This window comes from Manacus vitellinus, unplaced genomic scaffold (genome assembly GCF_001715985.3).
Source record: "Manacus vitellinus isolate BGI_N305 unplaced genomic scaffold, ASM171598v3 scaffold_17_pilon, whole genome shotgun sequence".
NCBI classification, from domain to species: Eukaryota; Metazoa; Chordata; class Aves; order Passeriformes; family Pipridae; genus Manacus; species Manacus vitellinus.
Genome location: NW_021939256.1, coordinates 14,242,009 through 14,267,369, shown reverse-complemented (window position 1 = coordinate 14,267,369; position 25,361 = coordinate 14,242,009). Strand labels below are relative to the sequence as shown.

The 25,361-nt window shown below is 40.8% G+C and overlaps 1 protein-coding gene across 1 annotated transcript in view; it reads right to left on the bottom strand.

Moving 5' to 3' along the window:
- MARCHF6 (membrane associated ring-CH-type finger 6) overlaps positions 1-25,361 on the bottom strand; it is an 87,978-nt gene that overhangs the window by 36,429 nt on the left and 26,188 nt on the right. The window contains exons 2-7 of the mRNA XM_018070103.2: positions 22,620-22,650; positions 11,711-11,764; positions 11,095-11,195; positions 10,238-10,469; positions 5,390-5,486; positions 4,480-4,553 (exon numbers count right to left, since the gene is read on the bottom strand). Of these exons, the coding sequence (XP_017925592.2) occupies positions 4,480-4,553; positions 5,390-5,486; positions 10,238-10,469; positions 11,095-11,195; positions 11,711-11,764; positions 22,620-22,650 (589 nt within the window). The remainder of the gene's footprint in view (positions 1-4,479; positions 4,554-5,389; positions 5,487-10,237; positions 10,470-11,094; positions 11,196-11,710; positions 11,765-22,619; positions 22,651-25,361) is intronic.

Genomic DNA, 25,361 nt, shown 5'->3' with positions numbered 1-25,361 from the left:
AAAAACTGCCATTTAGCCTACTTCACAGAATCTCCACACTTACAGTCCTCTTACTCATAGATTTTCTATTTACTATTACACTTGCAAGCAATTTATATGCCACCGCAGTCATTCTTGTGCACTGACCATGAAATAACACCATATAACTCATAAGTAAGAATCATTTCTTTAATAGCTCACGGGTTAAAGCATGGGTTTGGTAAAACAGGGCTTGTGAGTTATTCTTTAAGTTGGACTAGATGATCTTCAAGAGACCCTTCCAACCCAAACTATTCTATGTTTCTGTGTTTCTGTGTTTTACACCCTTGAGACACATGCAGACTTTGCTCTGGATTGCTAAGGTAAAAGGAGAAAAACTCCACCCCTTCTCATGCAAGCCACAGGTCTAACAAACACATGAATTGATTCATATAAATCTCCACTGTGTGTATACTCTGCACCCTGGAACTGGCAGAAGACACACTGAATTCTGTGCCAGAATATAGTATTTTGTTTCAGAAGTTTGTTTTTCCAAATTACTTTCCAGAAAAGCTAAAGCAATGGACTACTGTGTTAAAGTTTGCCAAAATGAACAGGTAAAAAAATCAGCCCATTATATCCTTCAATAAAATCCTAATTACATGATAATGGATGAACCCAACAAAATGGGTCACTCAGCATAATTACAAAGTTTCTTAAAGATTAAGAAAAAAATTGAAGATCAAAAAGTTTTGAAGTGTTCCTATGAAAACATGCAATTATTAAGTGATGTTTTTTGCACAAGTTGCTTACAAATACATAATTGAATATTGAATTATGTCAGAGTGATACTCCTTTTTCTTTACCTTAAAATTTACGAACCATGAACTCTTTCCCATTAAGATAGCTATGCTAGTCTCATCTGGAAGGTTTTAAGATGATCAGAAAATATCAAGGCTTGGATTAATTGAAAATTAATGAGTTAATTGAAAAAACCCCAACCTTAAGTATTGAATATGAAGAATCTGAATGTGCTATAGGCTAGCTTAGGAGCTCAATCAATCCAAATGATTCACAGGAAACCATGAATCATTTGTGCTCCTGATCCAACAAATTTTCATATTAACAGCTACAGGTGAACAAAGGCAGCAAACAACAAGAAAGGAAGAACAGTACCAGGACTGGAACAATAAAAATAGTGAGGTCCTAGTGCATTCAAGCCTTCAATTAGTAACTTTGCATGCACAAATCAAAGTTTGTCAGATTATAATAATTCATAAATGGAAGAACACCCTGCCCATAGGACTTCCTTAATTTTTACAATCTTTGTATTAACTAAGCTTGTGACATTGTATCAATCACTTACCAGCAATGCAGCTGCACAGGAAGCAGAGAAATGAACCCATCCCAATCTCTAGCCAAAGATCAGGTTAGTCTGCCTCCATATTTGTATTTTTGACAATATTTATGTTAAGGTTACCTTCTACAGAAAGGAGAAGTTTTGAAAACTGTATTTTCTTGAGAAATACAGCTGCACCTTCTTTCATGGGTCAGTGCTTATGAATATTTAGTGTGACATCAATAAAAGCGCATCCTTGCACATGACAAAGGAGAGCACATGTGGGGAGGGAAAGACTACATAGCAGTTGACCTTTAAAAACTCAGAAAGAAAACTTCAGATTTAAAAATGAACAAGCACCTTGACATAATTAAAAAATGTCCAAAGCTATTTTTTATTTTTAATAGTTGTATTAATTCATAAGTTGAAGAACTGGAGAAAAGGAATTAAATTTACAACATAAAAAACTTAGCTTTAAAGCATTCATTTGAAAATCGAGTCATTTGCCTACATGACTAAACACATTTAGAGAATGATGCTATTATTCAAAAGAAAAATCCATTCCTTTGTAGTCCTGCCAAGATGCAAGTTGAACCTTCTCCTCTTTCCTTCCTTCCAAACAGTAACTAAACTAGCAGTTCAGGTACTAAAGAAATCACAACTTAAAGAATAAATGCACTCGAAATAGTTTATGAATACTTCATACACAAAAAGTTACACTTAGCAAGGGATCATTTTTGACAGAATGACAACAACAGCCTTAACAAGCAAACCAAGCTCAATAAGAGAGGAGTTGGTGGTATTCCTGCACTATCATTCTCAACTTAGTGCCTGTCTGTTGAAGCACAGATATTAACTACATACATGTGTTTGTTTGACCACATCCCATGGTGAATTAACTTATCTGAAAGTGTGTTACACCTGGCATGGTTATAGGTCAGATCCAACTTTGCTTGCCATGACTGGCATATACATCAATCCCCTTTCTGCCTTATCATTCTCTCCAGCACCTGTGACTCTTTCCCAGCTCCCACAGGCAGATCCAGCTTCCAGACTGGAAAGCTGTATTATGTCTCAAAGAAAGGGGTAAGACAAACTAAGGAAACTGTAACTGCACAAGCATTGGCTGCAAGGAAACAATGAAACAAGACACTCTGGGTAGACAGGGCAGGAGAAATCTGTGCAGGGGACCTGACATGTTGCTATCACTGTGTGCAGCCTGGTATGAAAAAAGCACACTGCAATGTGGAAAGCCAAGAAGAACACATTATCAGCTCAGGCTGCTCAGTCAGGGGAGTGGCAAGTGTGTGACAGGAGGATAAGGAGCCCTTTCCTAGAGGCTGAATGTGGAGGAAGCACTCTATTGCATGAGGAAGAAAGAGGTTCACTTACTGTCACTGTCAAAGCTCCTATGACAAATGGTAACTTGTTAAGCCACAGTAACTCAACTATGTTTTCTCACATCTGTAACCTACAATTACATTACAGGCTGTGCTGCTAACAGCTGTGTCAGTCAAGGATTAGCTTCTGCATGAACACCTCTGTTGATAAGGGCAGTGACTAAGCTTTCTCTTATCAATAGCAACACGCGTATAAAGTGTATTTCGTTAGAACGACTCATCGACTTTTTTCCTATATCCCAAGGAAAACACTATACACCTTTGTGGCTTGTTTTGGTTTTGGTTTTTCTATACAAAGCTACAAAGTCTTCTTTCTTCTTAACAACTAATCAATCGCCAAAATGCCATTTTCTGGTCTTGCACACTAAATTCTGTAGAAAACCTGGTAGCAGAATGCAATTTTGAAAGTGGTTAATAACTGTGGATCACTCTTAATTTGCAAAGCTTCCAGAAAGAATCAATGTCATACCTTTATAAAAATGTTTAATAAATAAAACCTGCAACCAGATGATCTCTGTCTTACATTCCTTATAGACGTCTCTGTAGTATTTAAAAATAATAACCTGAAGCATTTCAACATAAAATATGCTATTATCCTCATAAGACAGACTTAACATTGCACATTTCACTGCTGGTCTAATGTGCTTAATTAATTGTTAGCAGAAATGCAAAATACTGAGTTTCAACATATAGAAGGATGGCAGACCATGGGATTTTTGGAAAAGAAGATACATGAACTAAACCACCTTAGCCTCAGTTTTCTCTACCAAAGTACAAAACTAGTAGGGAAAAAACCAAAAAACAAAAATCACAAAAAAACATGAGAAGGAAGCAGGAGATGGGATGAGTGACCAGCTACCCTGAAAAGGAGCTTTGATTTTTATTGTAGTACACACCTGAAACAGTCAAACCATCATCTTTCCCAACTCAAGACAGATTCTACAGTGAGGATACTCATCAGTTTAAAAAAAAAAAGAAATTACTTATCTTCAACATGAAGAACTGAGTTCAGCAGTTGTAAGGAATAAATCAGCACAATGTAAAGAGAAAAATGTAGCATAAAACCCACTACCTGCTCAACAGGCAGTAAGTTGGTAATACTAAATAAAAAGCCTAGTCTGCCACCAAGCCAAAGGACCTCACCTATTTCTACTACAATCAGTTAAAATGTAATTAAGAAGCCTCTGGGAACTAGGTAAAGATACAGTAATTCTTCATCATAAGTTGCCTAACCTATTTAGCTGTATCTAACATAAAAGGCAATGTAATACTGGGTAGTTCCTGTATCCTGACTGAAAGGGAAGGGGAATAATCATACATTGCATTATCTGTCAATGTCATTTGACCTGAAACTCACAGAAGTCAAGTGGGAGTGTTTCAGGTACATCATTGAAAGGTAGCTGAAAACTGGTGTTCAAATTCAAATTTTGCTGTGGTTTCACTTTACCATTCAGGCTTGCAAACACTCAAATTTATCAATGAAGCTGAAAACATGCCATACTCTGTAATGCTGGCAACAAAAGAATGGGACTGAGGCTGTCAGAAAAGGTACAGAATAATACTTCTTTTATGTCTCACGCAAGATTATGAAAGAACCAAATTATCCATTATTTAAACATTTCACACAGTATGCAATAATATGCATCAGAACTGCAATTCAAACAAGAATACAGAAGTTAAAACACAAGTTTGGATCTATCATGCTGAATGAAAAAGTAATCACTTCATACATACTAAAAGAAAAAGAAATTCTGAAAAATAGGAGCAGTAAAACATACTTACTTGGTGTGAAAGCAAATCTGTGCTTACATAATTCACAGTATTCTTTTCTGCTGTGTTTAAGCCACTGAACTAAGCTGCAATAAAAAGTGATGGTATTAACACAAGTTATATATCTCTCTGCCCTATCCCTCCACTAAGGAAAACACCAATTCTCTGTTTTCAAACATAAGTCAGGATATTGGTACTGTCAAGCAGGACTTAAATTAGCACGTTTATTAAATCCATTTAGGCCATCAAGGAAGTTTGAAAAAGTAAAAAAAGGTAAGCTGACATACATAATTTACATCATTGATAAAGGAAATTCTTTAAGTACATTATTGATCAAAGCAGATATTCTGGCATGGGCACCCACTAGTGACACCAGTTCTTATTAATACTTCAAGATATGACATATAGATGCACACAGCTAAGATTTAGAACTGTTGTATTTGTGAAAGAATGGCTACTAAAACACCATCAAAAGGAAATGTGTGCTATAGACTAGAACTACAGTTTTCATTTCAGCACTTCCTGATAAAACACACACCTCAAACCACTAAAAAGTATTAGGGTATTTTTATTTCTCACTATGATTTTAGATGTTGTTTTTATTCACAGATATAAGTGGGCAGAAAATGCCCCAACATACTAATTTTTCTACTTAATTTTCATAAAGCTGACATATGATCAGAACTGCAGTCCCAAACACAAGCAATTATCACTACTTTCTTTCCGTATATAATTAATAATTTTTTGTGAATTGTAATGAATCATTACGTAAAAAACATCAAAACCCCTAACACATTGCCACTGAAAATTGGATTTTTCTTACTAGTTAACCTGAAGACTCTGCAAGTAGTGTTTTTAGAAACATGTTATTGTATTTTAATTAGAAAAAAAAACTTAAGAAAGCTACAGGCACAGAACTCACCATTCCTGATGAATAAATTTAATACTGCCAGTACACACACATGGATGATAGAGGGGTTTCTCAGGAGTTCCTTCAGACCGACAGACTCTGCATATATCTGCTGACAAGGACAAAAAGCTTATTACACTACTGCTTAAAGAACTCAAATGTACAAGACAAATTATACAATTACATTCTAGAAATTTTGCCATGTAGCAAAATGAAGCAAGAATAAACTGGAAGAGGATGAAAGACAGATTTCATCAGATGCAAGACAAAGACCAAGAGATGAACAGAAAAAACAACATGAATGTTACTCGCTTGATCACGTTATAAAAACTCAAGACACATCTTACAATATTTTCAAGATTTCCAGAGAACAGACACAGTTAAACTACAGGAGGAGGTGTTTTTTTGCCTAAAAAGTTATTGTTAAAACAACATACAAACTGTTAAGGATAATCTTCCTGAAAGTGGAGACTTAGAAACGGAAAAATTCAATCTGAATTTTTAACAAGTTAAACATACGCTTAGCAGAAGAGATTTAATAATGTCCAACAATGATTTATACAAGTCATTTGCTACTATTGAACCTAACGTGGATGTTCCTTTGGTGCTCTTGATTAAAAGGAAAAAACCCCATCATAATAGACATATGTATTTTGTGAGTTTGCTACCCAAGCTGAATAAAGCCAACCATTTAGCAGTCTACTGTCTAGTCACAAGAGAAAAGACATTTTCTATTTCATAATTACTGTAACATTTCAATAGGCCCTGCACCTTCTTTATTCCCTATTTCTGATGTTTTCTTACAACTAAAGGTTGCGAGATGTTTTGTGGACAAAGAAGTGAGCATAAATCCCTCCCTCTAAAGAACAGATATCTATTTTAATACCATTCAGTCAGCCACATGATTAAATAGAAATTAAAATCAAGTATTTTATCTGCTTATCGATAGATTCATGGTATCTTCCCTTTACTCCTTCCTTTATTTCTGTTCAGGAAATTAACATAAAATGCCCATTTTTATAGAATATGTGAGCTTAGGATTTTCTCTTTTGTTAATTATTTCTGTATCAACCACCACCCCACAAACCTGCAAGAGTATAATACATACATACCAGAGATCATTGTCAGAAAAATACCAGCTGAAAGTACTGATGTAGGAATACTGCAAATATGCAATTTCAAGTCTGAGTCACCTATCTTTGTTCTTGGTCAAAATCTTCAAAAGTTAATGCTTTTCTACATAAAGTTCCAAAAGATATCAAAAATTATTTTTTTTTTTCTAATAAAGAGGTCACAATATGACCATAAACATAGTTTACGCAGTATTAGAACAGTTTCTACACATAAAGCATAAGAATTCAAGTGATTCAAAAGGAAAAAAACCCACACAATTTCTTATCTATAAAAGTGATATTTGATTGAATTCACTCATGCAGCACAAAAACCTACAACTAACAGAAAGAGGTATTCAATATCACATCAGTGATGCCACAAAAAGACATAAAGAGCACTTCTGTCACAGCCGTATTGAGCAACGACTTATCACTGCAAACATCAAGAGTCCCTGGTTTCTCTGCTGATAAGAATGACCAGAACTACTACTTCACCTCACAAATGATTCTTTTACCACAGAGAGCATTTCCAGATGGCTGCACAGGACAGGTCTCTTCAGCTGACAGGCGAGCTCTACCCACTCGCTGTGGCATGCCCACCTCCTCCTGCATTCCTTCCAACAGAGCTGTTCCATTACAGCAAGTTGACAACTTTGTACACTAGATTGGCCTCACAAAGCACCGGACAAGCGCTATGACCAGCACAGGAGACAGAATGTGAAACCAATGCTTTAAGGATACTCTCTGGCATGAAAACAAGTTAAAAGTACGCTGTTCCCTGAAAGATGCCCATTGCTCTCTGAATCTGCTCATTAATGGCCTGTTGACTCTCACAGCCAACTGTTCACTTATTCTGAAAACTGTTGGGAAAAAACATAATTTGCATTACTGAAAGCAAATGAATTCTGTATTTGAGAAAGGATTGCCTTTGTCAGTTTACTAAAATAAGTTAAACCTAAATTTTATTTTTTCAAAGGCTATGAGAATTTCGAGATATTTCTACTTGTTTTATAACTCCAAATTAACATATTATGAGTGTATTGGTCTGGGCTGTTAAGCAGCCAATAGCTTCAAATCAGTAAACCCCACTGAGGGTCAACATGTAAAGCTATGCACCTTATGACCTCTGCTGTGTTCAGAGGGAATTCCACCGTGCAACAGTCACTATTTTTCTATGTGTACACACACTTTGCATCCTGTTCTTCATGCACGTGTCTTGGAAAAAATGACCTTGAATAATACAGTTCCTTCCTGTTCCCACTGAGAATGAGTCTGTGCCTATCACCTCTCTGAATTTCAACACTGGAATACTGAAAAGTGAAGATTATTTTATTTAGCAACAAACTGATTTAACTAGAAAGAACCAGAATTACCTCTCATCAGCAAAACATGGTATCTGGTGCTTTCGAGTGCTACAGAGAAGCAACTCAGATTCATCCTGAGGTGAAGTAGCTCCCTCTTAGGTCTGACATTATGACCCTAAACTGCCTCTCTTATCTGAGCTCTCACCATCCAGTTCAGTTTGCTAACTCCAAAAGACAATTCAGTCAAGCACGAAACCCATCAGTACCACAATGACCACAATATTGTTATCAGACTATCAATAGCTAGGAAAGTCCATCTGACACTGCGTAGCAGAAGCTGAGGCACACATTATTAGAGCATGGATTTTCTCTTCCTTAAGGCACTAACACGGTCTTTGCTGCTGCTGGTGGTGTTTAAAGCTTTCTAACCTTGGGAAGCCTCTTTGGCCTTCTGGCAAGCAGCATGAAGGTCTAATAGCGGGAACTGAGGTTTGAAACTGTAGAAGAAGTTGTAACATTCTAGTGGTATTTATGGAAAGTGAGTATACAGACGAGTTACTTTCGCACTACTACACAGAGCTTTTGAAGTTAACATTGGCAAGAACACAATATAATATCTAAGCCTGCATATGTATGTGTGTTTATACATAAAAAAACCTCAGAAAAGTCAAAATTCTAAGTGTAGAGTTTAACACAAAGGTTTAGTTAAAGAAGACAATGCCTTAAGATGTAACTAACAACCCGTTTTTCTTTCTCTTCCTGGTCTTGCTGTTCACCTACTTAAGTCAGGTATGATCAAAGTCTACCACTGGTAACAGCCTCTAACAAATTATCAACTATGCTGTTTGAATTAAGTCCACTGAGACAGATTTACCAACTGCTGGAGTGGTGGAAAATCGGCTGGTCGTTTTTCAGTATCCACTTCCAAGACTGTGGAAATCCAAGTTTTCTGGCCAAGTGATCAGTTCACTTTGTTAATTTCATCAGTGTGACTATTGCTCTACAGAGTTGCAGCAAGCAGTTTTAAATGTTAGATTTTAAAGCCACTAATATTTTGATAAACCATCAGTGTTCATGAGTATTAAAGATGTCTACAGCACATTCCAAGGGACATTACTAAAAAGGTGCTGTCTTATTCCGTCCAGTGTTTCATGTTTTTCTACCTTTTTTTTTTCTTTTTAATCCTCTCAAGCTGGAAAATCAAGTGACACCAGGCAAAAAGCTACATTCAAAATGATGCCAAAGAAACAAAAGCCAAGACACAAAACGCTTTCCTTGGAACTGCCTTGCTACTGCAATATGTGTTTGTCCCTATTGCTTAAGATGACAAACAAAGCTCTAATACTGCAATAAACACAGCACAACACACATCCTTTATTTATTTTTGTTTGTGCTACAATATGAGGTCCCGCTTTATGGAAGTTCTCCAGTATCATCCCGAACTAAGTAGTCCCTCATTGTACTCCCTCTCACTCTCTGGAGACATTCAAAACGCACCTGGAGGCGTTCCTGTGTAACCTGCTCTAGGTGACCCAGCCTTGGCAGGGGAGTTGGAGTAGATTATTTCCAGAGGTCCCTTCCAACCCTAACGATTTCTGTGATTATCCGAGCAGAGCAAAAGTGCTGACAAAACATATCCACATTTGATCGCAAGTAAAGCCCTTAAAAATGGAAAACCCCTTAAAAATAGAAACTACACATTCAAAAAAAACCCCCAACCCCCCAAAACACATGACTGTGATCTCTTTGACAGCTTCTTTTTTAAAAAGAACTTACTATGTATCAGTCTACCATAAAAGAGACAGAGAAACACGCCAGCTCCTGCATATTTCAATTTTTTCGAACAGATTTTCCAGCACACACAACAAAGTTAACCTTGCACAAGGAGCAGCAGCTGCTATCGCTATGCGGCCGAGAGCGTACATTTAAGCTCCGCTGGGCTACAGGCAGGGTGGGACAGGAGGGGGCTCGAGCGGGCTGGGCCCAGTCTCGGGGCAGAGCTCTCCCGCCCCAGCGTGCGCACCCCGCCTGCCGCCGCTTTACGCCCCCGAGCCCCCACTTTCCCCGAGCAAAACCGCAGCCTCCGGCGGGCCCCGGTGTCCAGGTGCCCCGGTGCGGCCCATCCCAGCCCCGCTCCCGGTGTTCCCACAGCACCGCCTTCCCTTCCCTCCCCCCGCGATCCCCGGTGTTATGTAAGGGGCGCCGCGCGCGCCGCTCACGCGCTGGCTCCCCCGCCCGGCCGGCCCGAACCCCGCGGGCCCGGCCCGGCGGGAGCGGGGCCCGGCACCTGCAGCCCCGGACGCGAAAAACCCCCTCCGGCGCTGACAGCCCCCCGCCCGCCAGCGGGCCCAGCGACGCCCGCTGCCCCGGCCCTCCGCCCTCGGAGGGAGGCTGCCCCGGCAGAGCCCCCGCCCGGGGGTCGCGGCACCGGGCGATCGCGATACCTTCCTCGGCGGTCTCTCCATCTTGCCGGCTGACGCAGCGCCGGGCGGCGGGTGGTGTGAGCGCGGGGGCGGGGCCGCGCGGAGCGGAGCGGACGGAACCGGCGGCGCCGCTGGGGACAGAGCGCCGCGCCCGCCCGCCGCGCGCACCCCCTGCCGGCCGCGGGGACAGCGGGAGGCCCGGAGCGGGCCGGGCCGGGCCTCGGCAGCCTCGTCGTCGCGGGACTGCCCCGCTCTGAATCACAGAATCACGGAGTCAATTAGGTTGGAAAAGACCTCTGAGATCATCGAGTCCGACCGATGACCGAACACCACCTTGTCAACGAGACCGTGTCTCCGAGTGCCACGTCCAGTCTTTCCTTAAACAGCTCCAGGGTCGGTGACTCCACCACCTCCCTGGGCAGCCCACCCCAACGCCTACTCACTGTTACTGTGAAGACATTCTTCCTAATGTTCAACCTGAACCTCCCCAGGCACAGCTTAGGACTGTGTGCTCTCATCCTGTTGCTTGTTGCCTGGGAGAAGAGGCCGATCCCCACTTGGCTACAACCTTCTTTCAGGGAGTTTAGAGCGCGATAAGGTCCCCCTCGAGCCTCCTCTTCTCCAAGCTAAACAACTCCAGCTCCCTCAGCTGCTCCTCATCAGAATTGTACTCCAGACCCTTCACCAGCTTCGTTGCCCTTTTCCAGACCTGCTCCAGCACCTCAACCTCAATTCTTGAGTTGAAGGCCCCAGAACTGGACACAGCATTCGAGGTTCAGCCCCATCAGTGCCTAGTACAGGGGAAGTATCACTGCCCTGGTTTTGCTGGTCACGCTCTTTCTGATACAAGCCAGGGTGCCATTGGCCTTCTTGCCCACCTGGCCACACTGCTGCCTTGTGTTCAGTCTCTGTTGATCAGCATCCCAAGGTCCTTTTCTGCTGGTCAGCTTTCCAGTTGCTGTGCCCCCAGCCTGTAGCACTGCATGGGGTTATTGTGATCAAAGTAAAGGACCTGGCATTTGGTCTTGAACCTCTGTCAGATCCTGGCCCTGCCGCTGTGGGCAGAAGTGGAATCAGGGTGGTGGGACAGGGTGGCCGGCAGCTGGGTCCATGCTAAGGGCAGCAGCCATAGCGGGGAAGAGCATGGGAGTCAGACAAAATGTAGCCAGAATTGGTTCTGGATTCTACTCCAAGGTCAAAGAGAAATGCTGCCTTCCTAGATGAAGTCAACCAGGCTTTTGGGACAGTCAGTGTTCCAGGGATCAGGAATGTGTAAGCAGCCCTAGACACAGCTCTCCTTATCCTCCTCCTCCTCAGGGGCAAGTGGTTACCTGTGTTCTTCTTCAAATCCCATCTCGCCTTTCACAGCCAGAACTTTCCCAGAGAACTAATAAGCAGTTCAGTAAAGCACAAAATCTCTCTTAGCTTAATCATTTATGTTTTCAGGTCTTGCTGGCCTAAATAGCTGAGACAGCATGCATTAAAACTTTGTACTCTTCCATGTGCACAGAAAGTTGTAGGTCAGTCTCTGGTGAGCTGGCAGGAACACTGTTAAGGAAGAAAACAATCTAATTTTATTCAGGATAAAGAGGAATTCTATACTGATGAAATGTATGCATGTATTGGTTTAGGTTTCCATTGTGGCAGATGTTTTAACCCCTCTAGTTGATTAACAAGTCATAGCAACTTTCAGCTCTCTTTACCATATGACCCTTTGTATCTGCCAGTCATTAAATCCTTTGCATTAAGCCTTTGGCCATCGGGTCAGCAGCAGAGTGGATGGTAGTTCAAGTCTGGACTTGGAGTGCAGAGATGGCACATACCCAAGCTGCAATTGTATAACTCTATTTTCCTAAATTGTAATCACGTTAGTACCTTCAAGATTATCTCTTTCAGCCTAGTGGGGTATATGATGCTGGCCTGTGCAAGCAAAAAAAATTAAGGAAAAAGTGAAGGTTTTATGTGGCTCTCCAGTAGCTGTATAATTGCAGGAAATTCCTGCAATAAAACACATGTAAGTTATGCTACCATACCCAGCTCTTCTGTGTCCTCCCTCTCAGAAAGGCAAGGTGGAAAAATGCCCACCTATAACTTTAAAAAAAAAAATCCTTTTATTTTAAAAATAGGCTCATTTTTATGTCAACAAATTATCTTGGCCTATTAAAAAAATGCCAGCATAGTACTGAGGATATGAGAAATGCTGTAATATTAATTTTGTCTGAACAAGGAAAAATTGATGGAAAAAATAGATGAAAAAGCAAAGAAATGGGGCACTTTAGTTTCCATGTACATTTGTAATTCCCACTCTTTATTTCCTAGGAATGTAACCATTATTAGTTACTTTATTGTTACTCTGCTGCAATAAATATAAATTAAATGTCATATAGAAGACTCTAAATTGTAATTCACATTCAAAAGGCCATGGCAAGATTAATGTATGTAATTCTCCAGTTTTGGTCTCTCATGCTAGGCTTCTTTAAATTAGATGAAAGCTTTTGAAAGGAGCCGCTGTATGTTGCCAGTCAATAATTTCATTCCTGTCTGTATCTGTCTATTCAGTCATTTAAATTACCTAAAAATCATTACATATCTACCATCTTCTCAGCATTTAGAATTAATCCCAAAATTTTGTTCTTGCTCGGTGTTTCATATAGGCTACAAAATAGCTTACCAGTAAATGTGAGTTGAAGGCAGGCCATTATAATTTAAACACATAAAAAAATATAGTATTTTACTGTAAGTTAAATTAAATTAAATCTGTCTCAACCTTCTTGGTAGTTTTGGTGAACATATTATTAATCCTCATCTATTTAGTAATATGTTAGGTGTTATTTGCATAAGAAATACCCATGGCTTAATTGGCCCTTATTTTTGGTACAGAGAAGTATGTTGGAAGGTTGTTATCAGCTTCAGACTCTCAACAAAGTCAAGAATTCATGACAAAAGGCACTGAACAAATATACTGGGGAAAAAAAAAAATCTCTGCTCCTTTTAAGTTATTATATGGATAATGGAGGAAATATGGTAATTTTACAGGTGGAAACTGAAGACAGTTATAGATGTAAACCCAAATCACAGAAAGTTATGGCAAAAGGAAAGGCATATTTACCGTGGATAGGAAGAGTGGAAAAAAGACAAGATTCTTTTGAATGTGGTTTTATTTTGACATTTCAATCTTTCTTCACATTTTAAAATGGCTTCATAAAAGTGATTCCCTTATATTTTTAGAGTTATTTTGAAGGTTCGAAGTATTGAAAAAGCCAAACAACAAAAGATACTGGTTTTCAGTTTTTATTTAGATGAACATTTCAAAACACATTTAGTTTCTTAATTGGTTGTTTGCGGTTTTTTTCAGTGTTGTCCTAGTTTTTTCCCTCAGCTGTTCACCTTGCTCTCACTGCAAAATGGATTCAGCTGGTTATGAACAGCAACTTGCAGAGAAATGTGGAAAACATAATGGGTTATCTTAAGGAAAACCAAATGGATGTCAGCTTATCTTGAATAATCAGGCAGTATTTGGAGTGAACATTTGTCTGGTTGCTAAATGATGCACCACTGCCAGGGAGGCCTAGAGCTTCCATGGCAGGAGAAAAACTGTTAGAGCAGGCACTCATGTAGCACGAAGTACGGCCCATAGAAAATTAGCCTGACACAACGAGAAAGCACAGAGGTCTGCAGACTACAAAAACATGGTGAAAGCCACTGTTAGCCTGGGTCTTCCCTATGCACTGCAGGGCCTTTAGAGGACATGCTTCCTGACCACTGGCTGTTTTGCCATGACAGCTCATGAACCATCCTTAACCAGCAGGCAGCTGCTGTGGCAGCAGGTTCTTGGCATGAAGATGGAGAGAAGTAGTCTCACATGTATTGTGTGTGCAATAACATTTACCCCTGCACCAGGAGGATGGCCCAGGCTGCTGCACTGACTCTACATACTGACTCTGAAGCCTCAGAACACGAAGTACTGACCAACGTGTTTCCTTTCGGATGGTGTTCGCTTCTTACCAAACCTGGGCTATGAGTAACAGCTACCAGAGGAATCAAACCTCCTGAGTGAAAATGTGACTTGTGATTCATGTTTTGTGCACCTACTGCGTGCTATAAAATGTGTAGCATTACTGCACTGAATATAACTTTAGGGATGCATGTAATGGCTCAGCACCATCAGACACAAACATGATATAGACTCCAGACCTGCTTATTTTAAAAACTGTTTCTGAGGAGATGCTTGACTATGCACTGGGGTTTGTTCTAAGGATTATTAATGTTTCAACCAAGAAAGAAACTGTGCCCACTAGCATTTTAAGTGAGAGGTGAGGTCTAATACTATCAGAGAAATTACTGTTTTATAAGTCTGACTGAGAAGACAATCAAGGCTGTTTGTACATATCTAGATTTCAAGAAGCTTGGTGATACATATAATTTCAATGCAGTAAAGAAGTATTTGCAGAACTTCATGGCTTTTCTCAAGATCTGCAGAATGCGCATCACCAAACTACATTTCTTAAATGCAGCAGGGATCTTTTCATATGTATTAGTTACAGTGGATTTTCTGTTTAAAACATAGACCCTACCAACTTGGCTTGGATCCTGCTGTCATGCTGAGAATGGAGCCAGTGGCTGTTATTAATCTACTGAGGATTTAGAGCTTTGTGGCTGCAGTTACTTGGTGGAGGACTTCTGCATTCAGAACAACAACAACAACAACAACAGGCTGTATTTGTCTTCTGGAATATCTCATTCCTAAAACTGTAATATCCTTTGAAGCATATGGTTCTTTACCTAGAAGACTTTCATCATCTCCAAGTGAACCTTTTAGACAGTTAGATATTTGTATCATTAGATTAGAATGATATGTTTTTTTCATACTTCTAGAACCTTGTTCTCCTTGGTAATAGAGGGTGTGATGTGAAACGTTACTATTGTCAAATGACTGCTTGTAAATGCTTCTGAGGACATGTTGGCTCTTGTGTCTTTAAAAATCCATGAAAATATCCTTACACATGACAGCAATTAGGGATTATCTTCAGTATTAACAGGAACAATCTTTTTTTGCCAGAAACCTTTATCTTGACCTTCCAGATGTTATTGAAGGTTATGACTGCCAACCATATTAAATTGAGCTACTCAGGGCAGGGTTCATTTCTACTTCATTTAAAACCATGAGTGTTGCCAAAAACCAGAATGTGTTTGTTGGGGAGAGTGATCCACATAGCCACTATACAGGTACTTTATGTAACAACATCTGTGTTACTACCTCTGCTTCTGCTGCACTGACTAGGAAAGAAGTACAGAAGGCCTTAGAGTTCTAATGATTTGTCATTACTTTTCGTCAAATGTTTGCAGCAACAGGAAATAGGGGAAAGTGAGCTATGATCTAAAGGTCAGAGTTATTACAGGTTGTTCAGAGTCAATGACCTCTGTTTTATGAGGTTGTCTGATTTCTCTACTAACTTCTATTTCACTGTAGCTTGCACAATGTGAATCTGGGCATAACCCCCAGCTTTTGCTTGTTTCACTGTGGCAATAATTATTTGCTGTGTGTACTGCCTTCAATGCAGGGTCAGAGAATACAGTGAAGAAACCACTTAAATGCTTTTGATGTCTAAGCAAAATGCTTGGCTCACTGAAATAGATTTTCAGTTGGATGACTGACATGGAATGTCACTCATTTATTACTCAAAAGCTATATTTTCTTCACTGTTCTTTGTGGATCAATTAAAAATTTCATTACACTAATTTTTTAATGCAGTCATGATGTAAGATGGGTCTCTGCCAGGGCTTCAGCCTGTTTAAAGGTGCTAAAGACCTGTGTCACAAACATGGTGATACACACAGAATTGGCAGTACATGGTATTTCTTTTTCATGGCCTTGTCCTCAGAGTGTCTGAAGACTATTTAAGCAGCTCAGCTCAGCATGCCCATTCATGAGATTCTGAGAACAAGCTTGTTTGGAATCTGTCCTTTTCAATGGAGAAATTTGGGAAAGTTCCTATTTTAAAAGTTAGTGTCTAGTTTATCACTGTTTGAGATGGAAGAGTCTTCTGAGAGCCTGTATTTGCTGGTTCACTACCATCTGAACCCTGAGAGCAGAGATTGCTTGTACTAAATTTTCCAGTCAGGACTTTCATATTCAGGGTTGGCAAATTTGGTTGTCGTCTTTTGCTTTTCTGTGGATCCCCAAGTTTATTTTCACTCCTCCTTTTCCCTTTTCTCCTACTGCTCTTCTACAGGAAGGAAATAAGTAGTCTTCAAATTATTTATAGGTTCTTGAGGGGTTGCATTGTCTCTGCTTTCCTTACACACTCCTGGTCCCCCTGAGCCAAGTTCCTGATCCTACTTCTATAGAAGAGCAGAGAAGAATTTTATACAGTAAAAGGCAGGGAGTTTTCCAGGAGGCCTGAATCTCACAGTAGCTTCAAGGAAAGCAAAGGCTCACGTACAATTCTCTTTGTCCCTCAAACTCACTCCTAATGGGGGTAAACTGAAGCCTGACAAATAGAGTTTCTTCTCTTGACATGGATGCTACCATGCAAGAGTTCAGGAAGAACAACTAGGAGCTGGACAGATGCATGGTGGAAAGGATTGTGGCGAATAGCATGGCCAAGATGAGTCAAGCAAGTCAGGAGGGGTGTGCATACAGGTGACTGAGAGGGGCTAGGAGAGAGACTAGAAGAAGTTGCCCAGAGAAGTTGCAGATGCTCCATCCCTGGAAGTGTTCAGGGCCAGGCTGGATGGGGCTCTGAACAATCTGGTCTAGTGGTATGTGTCCCTGCCCATGGCAGGGGGGCTGGAACTAGATGGTCTTCTAACCCAAACCATTCTAGGAGTCTATGAAGTAAAAAAAAAAAATATAATAGGGAGAGATCCTTGAAAACAGGGGAAAGGGATGTGTCACAATTGTCTTCAAGACAAAAGAAGAGAATCCAGGGAACTACACATCAGCCAGCCTAATCTCAGCCTACAGGAAGATTATGGAATGTGCAGTGAAAGAGCCTCATGGCGACAGAGACCCAGAGACCAGGAGCAGGAGCATGGACTGATCCAGAGAGGTGACAGAGCTCCATGTGTGCCACCAGAGGGCACCTCTGCTCCAGACCCAGGAGGCGGCACTGAGAAGGTGGCAGAGGAGATGGAGCATCTCTGTGGTCTGCAGTGGCCAGCCAGGCAGGGATCATGGTGGTTTGCACCCATTTGGGGTCATCAGCCAGTTTGATGGGCCATGAAATGAGCAGCTGCTGATGTTGGGATACTGTTTACCTCGAATGCTGCTACCTTATGAAGAAAGACTTTTATCTGAGGAGCCCCAGTACATTTCCAGGTGTCTGAAGCCTTCAACATTTGAAGCAGCATCCTGCACAGCTGCCCTGCACCTTACCAGTACTGATGGTAGCTGAATGACTGAGTCACAAGGGGCTGCCAATCTTCTGTCTTGCCTCAGGCTGCCATATCTTCACTAGAATAATCCCCAGATCATATCCCATGACTGCCAGAATCCCTTGTGCTGGGGTCAGTCATCCACTATGCTCAGCTGGGACTGGAGGTGGTTGGGCAGAAAAATGTGGAGACTTTGGGCTTCCACCACAAGCACTGGGGCGATGTGCCAGTGGCTGATGGTTTCTGTCCCCAGTCAGCTGCAGGAAGTGCTGCACTCCTTGAGCCCCACCGGGGACCAGTCCCAGCTCCTGCACAGGGGCCCTTGTCCCTCTGTTCAGAGTGATGTGGGGAAGAATATGCCCCTTGCCTTATTGAAGAGGATCCAGGAAGAGGTCACTGTCACCCCAATGACATTCAGTGAATTTTTGCTCTAAATCTGGGAAATTCTGGGCAAAATGCTAACAGCTAAAATGTCCTGTTGGCAGTATCAAGCAGTCTGAAGCCAAGAGGAAAGAGACAGGCTTTAGCTCCCCACCAGGAAGGAGGTAAGGGGTAGGGATGGGTGTGGGAGTGTTTCAGCACTGACACACCAAATGGTCTCACATGAGGAGCCTGTTGTGTGAGCCTGGCCATAAAGGATGGGAGATGGCTTGGCAGCACGTCCGCACAGCTCTACTGAGCAGTGTGCATGTGTGAATTGATGTGTTCTCACCAGCAGCCTTTACCTTGCAATAACAGGGGGAATTCCAAGAGGCCAAGAGAGGTGACCAGAGCTCTCTAGTTCATCTGATCAATGGGGATTTGTGAATGTAGGTGAACTGGCAATCTGTACAGAAAGAACTTGTGCTTAGTTTTCTGCTGTAGATTTTCTCACTGCAGTCCAACATCGGGGGTTGAAAATGTATGCTTATCTTAAATATGCTGATATATCTATGTATATATGTTTGTATCTGAAATGTTCTTGGACCTACAGTATACTTGGAATTGACTTGTAGATTTTGGATATAGGATCAATTTTCGATAAGCTGTCACAACCAAAAAAAAAACGTTGAATTTAAATTGTCTCCAAAAGACACAGAGAAGAAAAACAATAAAGACCTCTTTCTGGTTTTGAAACCCCATATTTATAATATGCAGAGCAACAAACCATTTGCTGAAATGTAATTACGGTTCAGTGACTTTTCCATTTATTTTTTCCTTGCAGTTTCCCTACCTGCTATATTCCAGTTGCTATATTGCTGTCTGTCAGTTTCTCAGAGGTATTTGCTAATGTTCTGCACTTTAGTATCACATATAATCATGGACAGTCAATGAGATTCTTTGCCTACTCATTTTCAGTTATTTAATATGACCATATTTTAATGAAAGTTGGAAACCAAAAGTTATAAATGCTCACCCACCTGGATCCATTGTACTTAGAAAATTGCCATACGTATTTAGTGGTGTGCTCATGGACAAATGAAAGTTCCTTCTGGAATCCAGGGAATAAAGTGGGTGGGGCTTTGGGAAAATATTGTCTATTGTAGGACTCGCACCTGTACTGGCTTGGCTCTTCTGAGCTTGGCTTGAACTTCTTCAGCCTTTCAATCATGTTTGAGATGGAGATAACAAACTGCAAAACTCTATATATTTCTTGGTTTCATAGCAAAAATCAGAAAAAATAAATTTTCTTCTGTATAAAATTTGCATTTAAGATAAAGAGAAAGCCATTTAATGGAGAGACACTTAGTAGAAGGGAAAAGAAAGTTACAAGTGTGACGAGGGGTTTATAATCATTGATTTTCAGCTGCTATTGGGAGAACACAGAAAGAAGAGTTCCTTCAGAAGATACCATACCTCAAGAGTATGAAGAATTCCTAAAAGCCTTTTAAAGAAATTTGCAGATTCTCTGGGAGGTTTCCAGGACTACCAGTAGTTCAGCTGACTGAAAGATGAACATAAACACACAAAAAATTACTCTGAAGCATACTCAGGTGAAACACACAGGATCTAGTTTGAATTTAGGGAAACCAGTTGCTTCCCCAACTTCACAAAACCTTTTTATCCCATCAAAGCAGGAGACGTAAAACAGGCCTCTTAACAAACCTATGTTTTAACAGCATTTTGAGAGGTAAACAAGAGCCTTAATTACTATGCCAGGGCAGGAGCCTGCTTAATTTCTGACTTTCTATTTGCATAATTCACAAGTTCACTGAGGAATGTGCAGTTTCATTGCTGTTCTTCTGCTTCATGCTTAACTGTTTGCTCTCAATTCATGATATGTAGTTGTCCCTGGGAATTTGTTTAGCACTCAGAGATTTAAGTTTGAAAATATTGGCATTTATATCTTTTCTCACAGGAAAGAACTTATCACAATTTCTGCGTAATATGCAGAAATGGTTTTGCTCTGCTAAACTATGGATTTTAATTCTGAGGAACTGAGACTAGCTAGATGTGGGGTTTTTTTTAGAATAAATATATATCATCAGAAAAATCCACATCATTACAATTCAGTTTTCATGACACTTTTGAAGAAATTTCAGGGGAAGAGATCTGCAGCAGGCACCAATTTCTACTTAAAACCAGAGAGGAAGTGTTGGAATAGCTAACAGTCTTGGAACAAGAGGAATCAGGTTTCTGGTTGTGGCTCACATGAAAACAGAAGTGGCTGCCCAAAGGCAGGGTCTCCCAGAGAAGACAGAGGGTAAGCAGTAGCCATGTGGGAGTGGCAGTTTCTGCATGAATGAGCATGGTGGAGCAGTAGCTTGAGCATGGATCTCTCTCCCAACATATTTATGTCAAATCTTCAAGGCCACACTGAGGACATATGTCTTGGATAGAAACTCCAAGGTCCTTCTTTGAGAACCAGCCTATCCAAGACTTTCCCCCACAACATTATTCCTATCTCCTTTATATCTGAATTTTGTCTTTTATATGGGCATTCAGACAAATGCTTCCCATTAATGTCAGTCTATTATTTTCTCATGAGAAAGAGTATGTGATGGTAGACAAACACTATGAATTCCTTCTGCAGAGAAGATTGCTAATTTCTCTTTTTTCTCTCCCTCTCTATCCAGAAAATAAGCCAGAAGATGATACATACCCTGGACTTTTTCATCATTTATATCTGGGCTTATGAAAAGATTTATACATGAAGAAAAGAAACTCACTGAGGTCTGGCTTGGTAGAAGCAAGTGGTGATTTCACTCAACAAAAAAAGGATCTCAGCTCCCCAGGCTGAGATCAAGTCAGGAGATCTGGGGAAGCTTATAAGCTGTGGTCCAGACTGCTGGTCTCTGAAGAGGTGGGTGACTGGGAATTTGATTCTAGCATGGGGTTTCAGGTTTGGGCAGTTTTTTCCTCCTAAACCAGGAGAACAGGCTGTAATGAACAGATGAGCTTGTCTTGAGGCCTGAGCTCCAGCTAAAGACAAATCTCTGGAAGGGACCTGCCTTATGGTAGCTGCTGTGTCTAGTACAGACGGGCTATCATCTCTGCAGCTTCCTGGGAAATAAAGGGAAATCAGAGCTCCTCAGAGATGAACCATGTGAAGGACTGAATAAGATGGCCCTAAGCATTTAGTCTCATGGCCTACAACTTCTCAGCTCTCTGAGATCCCATTGTCAGTCTATTAGCAAACTGAGGTCCATTTGTTTCAGACCAGAATGAAGCAGCAATGCTGGAAATTGTCATCTCTGGAAGTGCTAATGTCAGCCCTTTAGAGTAAATCTGGCTAGGCCTTGGAGTTTCCTGCTTAAGTTCATGCTTTTTCCTTGCTGAAACCTCTAGTCTGAAACTTGCTAGTTCACAAATGAGCTGTGGAAGAGCGAGCTTTGGAGTTCGCTCTTGGCACAGCTGCTTCAGCATAAACAGCACTTGCAAAAGTTTGAACTGGGGGGCAGGGGGAGATATCTGGAGGGGCAGGAGGAGATAATCTCTTCCACACCATGATGTTTGATGCCACATGCAGCAGACATCCTCTCTGAACCCGACAGAGTGGGCAGTGACTGCAGTCTTGTTGGCCTGCCTGGCCCAAGCATTCCCTTCCACACGGAATGCACGTTGCCTGTGTGTCTGCCTGTGCCTGCCCTGGGCAGTGGTGGGCAGGATTCACTCGGGCGACTGGCCTCTTCTCTGTCTGGACCCCTTTGGTCTTCTGACATGCTCTATTATCTGTTTACTCCAGCTCAAGGACTCTTGGAAACTCATTTTTTTCAACTGGCATGGACTGTAGGATACATACACTTACTCCCAGCACAGACTCAACTGCAGGATTACTGTAAAATGTAAATTTTTTTTCTGCTATGCCAAAGTTCATTATTTAGTTTTAGAAAAAGGGTAAGACAGGTGCTCTCTGCAAACATATTTAATAAAGTCCCTTGATTGCTTGGAATTGATTTATGTATGGTAATTGTCTTGTTATATAATTAGAAGCTCTTATATATACTTTCCTTAAACTTATTGCTTTGATGTTGCACTTGGGCGTCTGTATTACTTTGTGGGATACAGTCCAAAGCTGCCTGGATGCAGTCCAAGATTACTAATGCATAGGCATATTTGCAAAATAGGACTTTTAAAGTTGAGCAAACATGGGTAAAAGTTTTTCTTCCTGACACTCTGTATAAAGTTTTGGAGTTTAAAACACTGATTTAGCATAGTAATTTTTGCCAGATTTATTCAGTAATCGCTGATAGTAGTAAACAGTTCCCATTTTTCCAGTTAGGCAAAAAAACTCCTAAATATTCATCTAGAAGATGTATAACCTGTTGGGGAATCATATGTAAGTGGAAAATTTGGGGTCCTCTTGGCTTTAAAAAGGATATCTTGGAAAATCTCAGCCAAATCAAAGTGTTCAAGTGCACACTGGGAGTTTACAGAGGAGAAGTCAGACTTCTACTCATGGAAGCTGCCTCTTCTGAAAAGTGGGATAAATTCTATGGGCACAGGGTGCAGCCTTTTGCCCAGGGCAACCTATATGTACTGAAGACTGAAATAGTGCTTACATCTCAGTGCAAACATGGCCCAAATTACAAGCAAACAAAATTACCTCCTTCTAGTTGATTCATCCCAGAAAGTTCCTGAAATATAAAATGAGCATTAGATGAGTTTTGTATGAGACAACATATACCAAATAAAGAAACAGAGAAAAAAAAAAGAAGAAAAAAAGACTTATGCCCTGGAGAAAACAGACCAAATATATATATCTTTTTAAATCAATATTTTATGGGGAAAATTCTGCATACAAGATTCAGTTTCAATGACTGAATCTATGGAATGAATTCATCCTTGAAAGTAATAATCCGAATGGTGTATAACTGAAAGAAAAAAAGAGGTACGTTTTAGTAATTTCTGGATTTCTTTTTTTTGGAGAAGAAGACAAAATATTTGGTAAGAAAAACCAATAGACATATTCTTAAATCATACAAAAAATAGGTGTTCAGTTTTTTAGTGAAGGAAATCAGCTCTTAGTCCATGCAAAAATACTTTTAATTCTGTTGTCTTGCTCGTGTCTGCATATATGGTGTTCAGGGAAAAACTGATGCTGCCTTTGATCTGGGATGCCTATTTTGGAGGCATTGTTATTTCCCTATATATAACTATTAATATTCATTATTATTTGGAATCATTTGCTTGTACTGAAATTCCATTAAAAGTGTGTCTTACTAAAGTGACGAGCTACTGAATAACCCAGAAACACCTGGGCAGTGTTAGGTAATTTTAATATGCCTCTTTGCATGTCACCCACAATATTAGAATAGTTTTCCTGTTATTGCTTTGGCATAATTAAAGTTATACTCCACCCTTTTTCAATAAAGTTCACAAAGCACACCCTCTGAAATCCCACAGGCTCTTTCAGCAGAAATAGGAAATTTGAGAATAACACAATTTATTTTTAGATAAAAATTAATCCAATCCAGGCATGAGAAACCCAGAAGCTATTGGGTCAACCAGTTCTATGTTGCCAACAAGCAAACATACCTATTGAAAACTATAATTTGCAGATCATCCTCCTGCCCCTGTGGTCAAAGCCATACTTTGGATTTTAGGCAGATAAGTACTTGTATGCTCTGAGACGTGATCCCCTCCAGAAAACCCCAGAACATTTAGAGGAATATTAGAAGGGATAACCAGAAACCAGTTGATACCAGTGGCTTCAAATAACTTCCAGAAATGGAGTAAAGTGTAAAGACAGGAGAAGGGGAGGATGCAAGGGGGAGATGGCCAAAATGGGAGGGATGATGACAAACTGAGTCTCTTGTTTTTCAGCAGCTAATAAAATCACAAGGGAGTGGAAGCATGGTGAGAGATGCAAAAATTTTATAGTGAAGAAGCAGCAATCGCCCTGGCCTGGGTCCTGGTGCCCTGTGAGGAGCAGCGGGTGCTCTGATCAGTGCGGGGAACATGGCCATACCTGCCAGTGAGGCATCAGATGAAGCAGATAAGGTTACTCCCACAGAGGACAGACTTCGGAGCCTTTCTGCTTAGACACGTGAAAGCATGGGAAAGAGCGGGGATACAGTTCACAACTAATCAGATCAGAGGATTCCTTGGAGAATTTTTGTAATGCTCCAGGCAAAGGCAGCCACAAACTCTAGAGTACCATGCTGGATAGATGGTAAAGAACAAAATCATAAGTGTGAGAGTAGTTTTCACTGATGACAGGGAAAGTATCTGTACATGTAAACCTCCTGCCAAGCCTTGACTTGCAATAAGAAGAGCTGGCCTGATTTCCAAGGGTCTTCATTCAACACAGACTAGAGACCCAAGCCATAAACATGAAATATTAAGTCAGATTTGTTATAATATATTTCTTCCCTCCCAAGTGATGACTCAGTAGATAACTTCAGGTATGCAGCCTTTTACTGGATGCAGGAAAAGGAATCAGGATAACATACAGGAAAGAAAAAAGCACAAAACCAAACTCCAAATTACAAGCCCAGTAAGGCGGCTCTCTTTTCGGTGAAGTTGTGTGAGAGGGAATAGCTATGCTCCCCTCTTGAAGAGGCCCAAATCCCAAAGGAATCTTCTGGCTATCAAAGCAGAGGATGGTTCAGAGCCCCCTATGGCATTACAGCTGGCCTTGTAGACCTGCACTATACTGACCCCATCCCACCATGACTGTCCTCTGGCCCTTCCTGAGAGCCTCTCCACCAGTTCCTCACAAGGTATCTTCAGCAGAGGTAGCCCCTTAACAAGGCTGCTATTGCTGGCAGGTACTGCACAGGAGGAGAGGGGAGCCCTGCTGTCCCTCTTGCCTCATCTGCAGCTTCTAGGCTGCAAGCAGAGCATCACTCATTCTAGATGCTTTGAACAGGTTTTTCACAATGTAAGTTTTGTAATGATTTCAACTTTCTGATGAGTCTGTTATTACCAGCAGCACTCTAAATACTGTACCAGGTGACCGTAAGCATGTTTAAGCCTGTTCATTAGTTTCTCCGTCCGACTCTCTTGCTTCTGCACTAGATGCCACCAGAGTACTTGCCTTTCTGGCTTTTTATCTGTCAGTAGTTGTCTAGGAGGGAATACCTTTCTATTTTGCCTTGGGACAGCAGGCTTGAATGTCGTAGGGTCTTGTATTAGCATAAACCTAAAATTGCAGCCAAAGCTGTGAGGATTTACTTTGGAGTTTTATTCCACACACTTTTCATAAAACCAGGAAGAGCAATCGTAGAAGTGTGGGTGCAAAACTTCAAGAAAAAAAAGAAACAAAACCAACCAAAAACCAGCTGTGTATTTCAGGTCAAGTAGAAATTTCACCACTGTGTGTTTGAACAAATGAATATATTGT